Raw genomic sequence first — 12,094 nt, 5'->3', positions numbered from 1 at the left:
ACTAAACAGCCTACAGTATTTTTACAGTCTTTATTTTACAGTTAAAATATATGTTTATCAAATAAAGTCTAATGTTAAAACTAATCGGGGATCCCTTTAAGACCATGGACCGTTTTAACACCGCCATATTAGTTTCCAGAGTACAGCCAACCTAATGTGAGCCAATCACTAGACTAAAACTTTCAGGGGTTTTCAGATGAGCACTTTGTTTACCCACGATTAAGAGTTTTCTATCAAGATATTGCATTTTACAAAAAAGAAAACAATTACATTGGACATACTTTATAAAAACTTTTCTTATTAAGCAGTAAACTAAACATAAAAAAACACCCCAAGGACAGAAATACGCTAATTCTATTAGAGTTGAAAAACTTGTCACTTTGAAAATATTCAAAGGRGTCTGTGTTTGTTAAAAGAGAAAATTCGAAATTTGTTTTTCTCATTGCTTCTTTTTGCAGACGGAGGTATTACGGAAATGCCGTTTCTTTCATTGCTGGAGAGAAATCTGATCCACTTGAAAGACTCAACGCTCTCCAGTTTCCCCTCAGAATAGATTTGAATAGATGAATTCTAATATCCATTGAGAAGAAAATGGTCCMTGTATTGTGAATGCCTGCCAGGAAGCAGTTACTGTGACTACCAGTCAAAAGAAACATTTAACTCATGAATACCAATGAAATGAGTCTCAATGCCTTGACTTGAYTGGATAACCTCTTGATAGGTAGCACGGGAAGAAGAACTCGATAAGCACCAGCCTGTTTGACTGACTGACCTTTGAAGTATAGAGTTGAGCGGTTTCACTTGTGCAACTTTAATAATCTTTCTGAATGCATSACCCATCTGTTCATTTGTAGAGAAATAAAAGGTGAATTTGTGCAGGTTGAGCCCCYRACAGATAAGGCACATTTCAGACTCRTGTCAGACATGCTGAGTGTGTGTGTTTACCTGTGAGGTATGTGTTGTGTGAGGAATTGATAAAATAGTGGGAGAGGGGAAAGGTCATGTCTTCACTCTGGTCCAGCTTCTCRGGGGGGATGATGCTGTTCTCTTCTCCGTTCAGGTACCTGGTGAAGCCATCCACTGAGATCTGACCTGCATGAAAACACCAGAGTGCACCAGGCAAGATGGATTTGTCAAAATCTTCTTTTTTTGTGTGTGTTAAAGAAACCCCAACTACAATTCACAGTTTGGCATAAACTGTGTATAAAAGATGGAAAAAAAAGTCGCTAAAGACTATTAACTATTAACACCCCTTCAAAAATATCTGGAAAATACATACTCCAACTAAATTAGATGCTGTTCTTGAACTTGTTGGAGTTCATGCAAAAGCATGAGCTCTTTGTAAAAGTAACACGCAGATTTTGTCATCCTCAGCAGTCAAAATGATAACTATTATGTGGTTATTGAAGCTGGAACACACAGAAATCAAGGTAGACCCAGTTGTTCAAAAGAAGTGAGAAACATTTTGGCTACTGTTTGTGTAATTTTTGTAATTGTTGGCCCATTAAAAATTTAAAGTGATTGCTAGGACATGTTTTACAGCTTTAGTATGGAGGATTATCAATTTGGTCTGACATGACTGGTTAGTCCAAGCAGAACTACTACCAGGGGATTACTGTTGTCTTCAGTAAAGCCAGTTTTACGATTTTAAAATTGTAATCTTATAAAACAAAGTTTTATAATTACTCATACAAACTGCATCTTGAAGTCATTGTTTTATGATGGCAAATTTTACTTAGGGGTTGTTTCTGTGGTTCTCAAGCAAACCCACTTCTAAAGTGGATGGTCCTACTGGTCTTATGCTGCGTTCACACCAAACGCGATTTCAGCTTCAAAATCGCAGCCAACGCTGAATTTTGAAGCTTGTGCACTTTGAGGTCAGACGCAGGTCAGCTCTTGAAGCGCTGCACGGCAACRGCCTCCCCGCCCCTCCCTCCTCTGTCGGGCTCTGTTTCATGTCGGACGAGGAAGTGGCTTTGCTTTATTTACAGAGAGCAAGAGCATGTCACGTTCATCAGATAATTAATTCATAATTAATTCACCAGATAATTCAGAGTGGAGGCTCACAGCTCGCTTTCAGGACTTTTTTCCAGTCTGATGAGACGCTGCAGGCACTCGATTTCAGCTAAAGAGCTCCTCTCCATCTGTTTCAGGTTAGTGGACATCATTCAGTAAACTGTCCCGTCGGGAAATATGTCGCTACGTCACACAGTGGAGTCTCTCTGATTGGTTGACGCGGCGCGTCGAGCTGCAAAAGTTCAGATTTTCTAACTTCAGCGATTTGCGCCTCAGCGCATCGAACGCTCAGATCGTTCAAATCGTTCAAATCGCGCTGCTCTAATCGCGCTTGAGGCGCCGCAGAACTTCCCGACGTTGCTTGAAGTGCGTCCACCATAGACTTTGCATGTAAACCTGCTGCTCCTGATGCTGAAATCACGTTCGGTGTGAAAGCACCATTACAACTACAGTGTTAGAAATTTCATTGCAGCTCAAACAAAACAGAAATTAAACATTTACAGTATTGCATTGCATGAATTCTACGTTGAAATATGGCAGATAGTCCACACCTTCAAGCATGTGAAGAACACCTGAACACCTCTTTTGGGAGTCACACAGGGCCTCCATTGTGAAGAACGATTGGCTCCAGCTAGATTAACATGTGAATCCAAGTCCTCACTTGGCTTCTCAGGTGGATATTTTAAAATCAGCATCACAGCTCACTACAGACTTGAAAAAGCCTCCTTGATGGGAAGCAAAATGTCTTCAACTTTAGAATTGAAAGTCCATTTGTTTTTGTTTTTAACTCTTTTTTGAATACGCTAGAAGTGTCGAAGGCTGCACAGAAAGTGCTTCATCTAGCTGCTGCCGTTTTTACTTCAAGACATCAGTGTAAATTACCATTTAATGTGAAACTGATACAGATGTAAATGTTTATAAATCACTTTGCACATAAACCACTTCAGAATTTTTGAGGTTAGAGTTGTTTAAAGATGAAAGTCGCTTTGGTCTTAAAAGCCCACTTCAAAATGTTGAAAATACTTTGTTAAGTATCGCTTTTCTACGGAAGAGCATTGCATTCACCTAATAAAAAAAATTTGACTCCTGATCTCATAATTACGAGAAAAGATCTCATAATTATGAGATAAGATGTCATAATTAAGAGACATTATCTCATAATTACGAGATCAGGATCTCATAATTATGAGATAAGTTAAAGAGGGTCAGCTGATTTACATTAAATGAAAAGTAAACAATGACGGCACTATCACATTTTATRAGCTTTTATTCCCTCTTAGGTATGAAATATTGGGAAATATTGAGTTTACTTAACGTGGATTGTGTTGTATCTATTAATGTGGGTTTATTAATCAATCCACCTGCACATCGGTCAGAGTGTTTCTGTTCAGCTTCGGCAGCTTCGGCACAAACATAACACCGTCATTTAGCTGGWAGTGGTGCTTCCGGTTTCAGCAAATGGATATTTCAAAATAAGAGTCCRATTCCATACAGTCCGAACACAACATTACTGACATGGTATGATGCTGTATGGATGATAGTATGTTGACATTACGCAGGTATCTTCCTTGCGGTTGTTCAAGCGTAAAGCCAACTCTGACATTCTGGAAGTCGCTCTCTTCCTGCAGTACGGGATGCTACGGCTATAGCTAATGCCTCTGAAATGCTTAAATTACGTCCTGTATGTACACAAAGAGCAGAGCACACTTCCTCCTGTTTCAACCCTGGGTCACAACTTTATTTAACTCTGGTGAATTAACATTATACTGCTTGTTTTGGGCACTCGTGCCTTCGGCATTACACGCATACACGTCCAGGACCATTACCTGCTCAAAATCCACAGGAAATAAGGATCTCGTAATTATGACATCTTATCTCATAATTATGAGATCTTTTCTCGTAATTATGAGATAATATCTCATAATTATGAGATCCTGATCTCGTAATTATGAGATAATATCTCATAATTATGAGATCCTGATCTCGAATATGAGATCAGGAGTCCTAACTTTTTTTATTTGGTGAATGCAATGCTCTTCCGTACTTTTCAGCTTTACGTTATCAGCTAAATATGGTGGTGAAATAAAAAAAAACATAGAGTTTCAACTTAAAAGCTACACATTGAAAGGTAACAATACTCTGTTTTTGTATCCAGTCTGAAGTTAAATTTTCTTCCATCGAAAAGAGGCGCTGTATAAGAGTATGAATTATTCCTGCGAGCCTCAGAGCTTTCCAAAATGATGGAAAAAAAGCATCAAAAAGCAGCAGCAGCAGGGTTGATGGAAGGTTCCTCTCACTACAGAGAATATGTGCTGAAGCTCACACATAACTGTCAATCATTTTGACATACTGATACAAAGACATTTGAGACAAAGAAAACAAACCAATATGATTACGAATAAAAGTAAAATTTGGATTTCAGAAGGATGCACAAATAAAACAATCACATATATAGCCATTTTTTAACACTTAAAACTGTTTTACAGGGTAAAGAAACCATCAGTTGATTTATTAAAATGTTATATTTTGGTAATAATTCTGTTAATAAAATTTATTAACAAAAGAAACTTACTAAATGTGGTTCTTATGCAATAAAAAACTGAAAAATGTCATGTGGCTCATGCATTTAGATTAGATTATCCTTTTTACAGTTATGTTTGCTGGAATCCTTCAAGGTCAATGCCTTGTTTCAAATATTTTACTGCAGATATGATGACATATTACCCTGAATTATATGAATTATTATAAGCTTGAATGCCTGAAAAGGCATCTTCGATCAAAGGGTATCAGCTTCTCTTGACATTTCAGGCTGTAATGAGCCTTTATCTAGTCCATAATAAATAATACAAGGGTTTGAAAAATGCTAAACTAACCCTCAAAGCTGCTCTTTTTTTGTTTTTGTCCCAATCACCCTTGACAACCTTGACAGGTTTGCTGAGCTCCAGACCCCGAGTGTGCTTAAAAGATTAAACATTAGAAAATCCATAGGTCATAAGCAGTCGATAAAGAGCATCCAATTCAAGAGTATGGTTTTATTTGTGATACATAGAGCAGTAAAAATCATGTGAGATGTGTTTTTCTCTAAAGTGACATCATCTAAAATAGCCAATAAGCAAACAGATGGAGATAGTGTATTACGTTTCAGACACTTAGCCAAGTCTTCACAAATCCGGCCCCAGAACCTCTGAACAGGTGGACAGGACCAGAACGCATGGAGTCGATAAAGAGCTTGAATAATCCACATGTAAGATTATATTCTCTATATGCATTCCCATACTCAGCCCACAGCACACCTGTGTGGGGACTGGGCACACCAGTGAAACCCAAACACCGCCTAAACCCACCTACACGCTCACATGGAGGGATTTTAAATATGCTAAGTGATGCAAGCTTAACGAGTGCAGCAGGTCCCTCTGGCCACTTTATGCTAATTATTGCGGCGCCGCCCTCTGCAGAGTTGCTGGGCTAATTAACGCCGGCTGCTGTGTGTGACATCTGAGCTCCGTCGCACTCGCCACCTTACTCCCTTGTCGGCTGCCGGGACGTTTCTTCGCTCGGCTGAGGTCTAACCTGCGCATCGCACCAACTCGCACGGACACGTTTAAAGAGCTTTCCTCAGTTCTCAAGACAATTGTAGGTCACAGCCAGAACAATTAGGTTAACRCGGCCGGGATTATAGGTGTAATGGAGTAAGAGGAGAGCAGAGTTGTTCTAAAGGGGAGACATGATAAGAAATACTGCAAACGAGAGACAACAAATAACCTCTTTAGACTTTAATGGTGTCCTTATAAGACAAGAGGGATAAAATGCTTGAAATATATTAAAATAATTACTGCGGATGGATGAGACTAAAGTGTCTTGTCTAATTTAGCATTTAATTCATATCTTTAAGCAACGTCACAAGGTTAAAGCAAGCTCATCCTACAAAATCAAAGGCCTAACATTTCTCAAAGGAATATATTGCCTGCTGCCTTTCATGCCAAAGTGTTGAGCTAAGATCATCTTATGCTGAAATATTTAGTTAGTTATTAATTGCTAAAGCAGTCAAACACAAAGTATTATGTAAGGCACCTGCTTCGGATGTTGTCATCCATTAAACGGACGTTATTAGTCGTTGTCAGAACCCGCTGTGTGAGATCTATTAAAGGGAACCCTGATTAGTTGTGTTGTAACATTAGACTTTATTTAACAGACAAATATTTTAACTGTAAAATAAAGACTGTAAAAATACTGTAGGATGTTTAGTTTTTATAGTTTTTAAACTAAAAGTCTAAAAATATATTACACGGACAGGGCCATTTTATTTACATGCAAAGCATTCTGGGTAAATGATGATGTGGGTAGGTCATCGGTGCGAGGCTGCTAGCGAGCTACTGTATATCCACCCTGAAGGTTAATCTTGGACAATATCTGACGATCGACTTTTTAAAATGAAACCAGAGAGAGTTGACAGAGAGGAGAAGGTTGAAATGACTCAGCCTGTAACTGAAAATGTGGATGGAGGATCTCAGTTTAGTTTGTTTGTCGCATGAGCACCGAGCTAATACATATAAGGCAATATAGCGCCAGTGCTAGCGCAAAGGCTAACAGGCTAAGCTGAGGTTCTTCTTCCATGAAGCAGCTCTGTTGACCTCCATCCATATTTTCAGTTACAGGCTGAGTCATTTCTACCTTCTCCTCTCAGTCAACGCTCTCTGGTTTTATTTAAATAGTCAATCGTCAGATTTTGTCCAAGATTAAACTTCAGGGTGGATATAGCTCGCTAGCAGCCTCGCACCAATGACCTACCCACGTCATCATTTACCCAGAATGCTTTGCATGTAAATAAAATCGCCCCGTCCGTGTAATACATATTTTTAGATTTTTAGTTTAAAAACTATACAAGCGTGTTAAAATATATTTTTAAAAATGTACAAAACTAAACAGCCTACAGTATTTTTACTGTCTTTATTTTACAGTTAAAATATGTGTTTATTAAATAAAGTCTAATGTTACAACTAATCGGGGATCCCTTTAATACCTAGAATCTGGAATGACTCTCAGCTACTATCACCAAATATAAGCTTATATCTATAAAATTGACATAATAGACCTTTTCTGTTGGATAAATTGTTGGGCGATCTTCAGCTTTCATTAGAGCGGTTGGGGATGAGGTTCTGCCTTAAGTGGAGTTCAATTATCTTTGTTTTGTTCACGAGTGAGAGAAGAATGGCGGGTGAAACTGACAGATGGATTTGCACAGCGTCTGCAGTTTTGTGGACTCTGTCTGTTGTGGTGAAAAGGAAGCTGAACCGTAAGGTAAAGCTCTTTGTTTACCAGTTGATCTACGTTCCTTCCCTCACTTTTGGTCACTAACTTTAGTGACCGAAAGAACAAGCGAAACAGGAGGTTGAAAYGAGTTTTCTCCACAGGGTGTCTGGACTCTCCCTTAGAGATTGGGTGAGAAGTTCAGTTCTCCAGGAGGGACTCAGAGTAGAGCTGCTGCTCCTCCACATCGAGAGGAGCCAGTTGAGGTGGTTCATCTGGTAAGAATGCCTCCTAGACGTCTTGCTAGGAAGGTGCTTCAGTCATATCCGACTGGGAGGAAACATCAGTGAAGAACCAGGACACCAGAACCAGCTAATGGATGGACAGAAAATTATCTGGCTTTGGCAGTAATCTAATGATTTTTTTTAAAGTTTCGTTAAAATCTGTTCAGTGGTTCGTAAAAAAATTCTGTTACCTTGACAGAAAAATACACACAAACATTCGGCAATAGGTGGTAACAATGGCAGCTCAGAGTGGATGAACTAAAAACGTAACATTAAAAAGCTCCAAGTTGTAAATTAAAGGTGACAGCAAACTTGAGCTGCTTTCCACTTCTCATCACTGGTTTTACAAGCTATTTTGGAGCATCCTACCATATCTTCATGCACATGTTCATGCCTTCWTCTGATGCGTGCAAAATTTAAACCCTTACTATGCCTTTTCCAAAACTGCAATGTCCCCAAAAAATTCAGGAACATTTTTAATCCAAGCAAAAGTCCTTGAGAGAGATAAAACTCTGTGTGTATGTGTGTGAGTGTGTATGTAGTGTGTGTGTAAAGGTAGCATGTGTTCCCCGGACCCTTCTGCAGAGCAGATGGCAGCACTTCCTCCGGCTAAATAAATACTTCATATGGGGACATTTGTCACCGGGACGAGGAAGGACATACTTCTAGAGAGCCAGAGACGGGATGAACACACAGCCTCATGGTGGGAGCAGATCACTGTGATAAAAAATTAGCCACATTTAACTAGAGATGCGGTTTAAATAATAGTTTCCACTAATTTCAGCTCCCACCGTTTGACTTAAGGGGAAAATAAAAAAGTAAAAGAGGCACTTTGCTCAGGAGAGATGATTAAAAATCACTCCCAATCCTCAGCATCAGTCAAAGCTGATTCATATTCAGAGAAATCTGTAACAGAGCACGAACATGTGATTAACACACTGATGAAAGAGTGAAGAGATTTCTAGATAAACAGCCTCTTCTGAAACAATTAGCATTTTTAACATCCCTAAAGCAAAACAAGATTTATTAATGGCCCTCGCTTTTAATACTTGGCTCTTTATTAAATCAGAAATGTATTTAACCCTCTCCTTAACTTCAGAGTAAAACACAGAGATTAAAGTCTCAGGTGGAGAAATAAACCTTGAGTAGAACGATTTTGTTCTTCAGGACATGGCTATGGTTTTCTGTTAGGGTTCATTACAGATTAGCATGTTAGTCATAGACTACAGGTAACATGAAGTATTTCCTTCAGGTGTGGGGGTGGGGTCTGAAGATTTGATAATTCAACATATAAACCAGAAACAAATGGTGTGTTGTGTGAAAAATCAACGAAAATACTGAGTGCTGGATGACTTCACTGAAATAGCTAAAACTGAGTTGTAAAGTTAAACAAGCTAAACAGAAGTAAAGTGAACAAAACAGTAGCTAAAAGCTAAAATAGCAAAACCCTAGTTAAAAATTTTAATGACTAAAACCACATTTTAATTATGAAATTTGCATAATAGTGTCTAAAAGCTGCAGTTAAGTACTATTAAAAGCTAAACGCGGCTAAACGCACTGCATAACTTACTATTATATGGCCACAGCTGTTTTGAATATAATTTTTTTCTTACATTTTCTTCCTTATAGCTACTTTGTTCCTCCTTTGTACCTGGATGCAGCTGTGACTCCAAGCTGCTCTTTGCAATTAATTCATCGTTTTATCAGTTCATCCAACCATTAATCTAAAAGCTAAAAGTAGCAGTAACTGTAGCTAAAAAGCTAACATTAGCAGAATGGTTGCTAAAAGTAGCAAAACTGTACCTAAATGTTAACTGTAGCAAAACTGCAGCTAAAAACTCAAAATATCAAAATAGTAGCTTAAAGCTAAATGTAGAACAGAAGCTAAACATAGCAAAACTGCAGCTAAATGTAGCAGAACAGTTGCTAAATGTGTCAAAACTGCAGCTACATTTTAAATGCAGAAGTACAGAAGTAAAAACCTAAAACTAGTAAAATGGTAGCTAAAAGTCTAATGTAGCAGAACAGATGCTAAAAGTAGCAAAACTGCAGTTAATATAACAGAACAGTAGCTAAACATATCAAAACTGTAGTTAAAGGTTAAATGTAGCAGTACAGAAGTAAAAAAACTAAAACTAGCAAAATAATAGCTAAAACCTAAAAGTAGCATAACTGATTAAAAGATACAAAGTTTTTATAAGAACTGATCTCAATGATTTTCAACATGGAAAAAATAAAGTTAGTTTTTCTGAACAGTAAAGTTTCAAAACACAAAAGTCAGTGCACACTAAACCTAATCCTAATCCAGCCAAGCTTATAAGCAATATGAATCCAAACAAGGATGGAAGAAACTACAAACAGAAAACAATAATGTAAATGCTGACTCATTCATAATAATAAAAATGTGTGTGGAAGTGGTGCGCAGTGTTGTGTTACAGTGGTTTGATCAAACATAAAGATATTTGAAGTCATTTCCTCTAGGATAAACAGAACATGATGTAAAAGAAGTCCTTCACTCTGGCACGCTTCAGCAGCATATTTCCCAGCAGCACAGACAGAATTTGCATTGGCACGCTCCCGACCTTGTTGTGTGGTTTGTGGGGTGGGATGTTCTCCATTCCTGGCAGCTACTGGTCCTCTGACACCTCAGAGTACAGGAAAGCACAGCTTGTCCTGGATCCCCTGAACCCAGCCACCTCAGTCTGTGCCACCCATCACGCTCCAATTATACACCTCAAACTGCAATTTCAAAATCATTTGAAATAAGTGCAGCTTTCAAAATGTAACGATGATTGTTTTTATCCATAAGATTTGTAGTTTTTATAYACGTAACACCCCTCGCATGCTAGTTTTTTTTCTCCTTTGGAAAACATTTTTCCTGTCTTTAAATGAATGGAGCTACTGCATATTTTCTGTCTGTGCCATAAATAACCCACAAAAGAGAAAAAAAAAAAAAAAACAGAAGCAGGCGGCATGACTGATGGTGCTAACTGTATAGTTTCTGATGTAACCCCATAAAAGTCACTCGATTTTGTTTTGARGCACAGTTTCTGTGTATACCATCAGATTTTAAGCTGTTTGATACTTTCACACTATTTTTAAAGCAGCTATAGATTTTCTTTGCATTCTAAAAAAAACATGATTTCCTACAATGTTGAGTTCTCCAAGAGTGATGTTATAACAAATCTGAAGAGAAASTTCTGAGCTGCATGACGACAATTCTTGTTCTGTTACATCGATACAGTTGAAATAAAAGCAAATAAGGTGAAATGTATTATTTTAGAAAGAGAACAAGTTCATTGTTGGGATTTTCTGTGCTAAACTAACAAGTGGATGGCTGTAGGTTCTTATTGTTTCAACAGATTATAGAAAAGTGCTCCAGAAGCAAACCAGGAAGCAAACTGTGGCTTTAAATTTGTTAAAACTTTTGGAGTTTAATCATTTACTAATTTTCCTTTTTCACTCTTTAACATGATTGGTACAGTATGATCACATCTAAGATATATACTGTATTTTTAAGTTTCCTCTGGACTTWTTACAGGATTTTTACATTTGTCTCTTTGTGTCCTGGTGATGGACTTTAGAGTTGACCAGGATGAGTCCGGTCTCTCTATAGTGACTGCTGGAGATGGGGAAAAAAAGTGCATAAAGAAAACTGATGTTTAGACTCTGCCTTTTTATTTGTTTTCTTAAATTTTCAATCTGAATGTTTGAAAAACAGAATTTAGTCTGGAAGCTATTTTTTTCTTGCATTATTCAGACCTGAAAAATACAAATGTTTTACAGTAATTTTTTAAGGCTGTGTAGGAATTCAAATTCTGCTCATGTAATCCCAAGTGAGAAAAACAATACAAGTAAATATTTATTCATTAACCTTTATTTAACCAGGAAAATCCCACTGGCATCACAGATCTCTTTTATAAGGGAGGTCTGGGCCTGGGGATTTTTAAACTGTGGAGGAAACTCATGCAAACAGAAACTCCCCATAGAAAGACCACTGGTCCAAACTAGGAATCGAACCCAGAACCTTTTTGCTGTRAGGCATCAGTGCTAACCACTAAGCCACAGTGCTGCCAAACATCATTTAATCTGTCAAACATAAACAACATGCCACTGAGCCGTGGTGGCTGTGGTGCAATGGTAGGGCAGCTGACATGGGAAAAAGTTGCAGGTTTGACTCCATGTCATGCACAAATGTCGTGGTGTCCTTGAGCAAGACACTTAATCCCCAACTGCTCCCCTGGCGCTTACTGCTCTACTTGGGTGTATCTTGTGTGTGATGGGTCAATTGCAATGAACAAATKTATTTATTATTTATTTATCCACACGCCTACATAGAGTAAAATATTTTATATAAAGCACTATTTGCAACATTTTTATTCTCACTCATACACCAACAAGCGTATCAGGACAGTGTGGGGCTCAAGGACGTTTTGACAGCAGGGCCTTGAGGGCAAATTCCCAAAGCACCGATTGAAAACTGACAGTGTGTGTTTGTGTGTGTGTGTATGTGTGTGTGTGTGTGTGTGTGTGTGTGTGTGTGTGTG

The 12,094-nt window shown here is 38.2% G+C and overlaps 1 protein-coding gene across 1 annotated transcript in view; it reads right to left on the bottom strand.

Annotated features, from left to right (window-relative positions):
* Window positions 1-12,094, bottom strand: part of plcb1l (phospholipase C beta 1-like) — a gene marked incomplete in the record, with an annotated part of 181,791 nt that overhangs the window by 66,823 nt on the left and 102,874 nt on the right. The window contains 1 exon segment of the mRNA XM_014009893.1: window positions 946-1,092. Within this exon segment, the coding sequence (XP_013865347.1) occupies window positions 946-1,092 (147 nt within the window).

This window comes from Austrofundulus limnaeus, unplaced genomic scaffold, assembly GCF_001266775.1.
Source record: "Austrofundulus limnaeus strain Quisiro unplaced genomic scaffold, Austrofundulus_limnaeus-1.0 Scaffold63, whole genome shotgun sequence".
Taxonomy (NCBI): Eukaryota; Metazoa; Chordata; class Actinopteri; order Cyprinodontiformes; family Rivulidae; genus Austrofundulus; species Austrofundulus limnaeus.
This window is presented reverse-complemented; position numbering and strand designations above follow the sequence as displayed.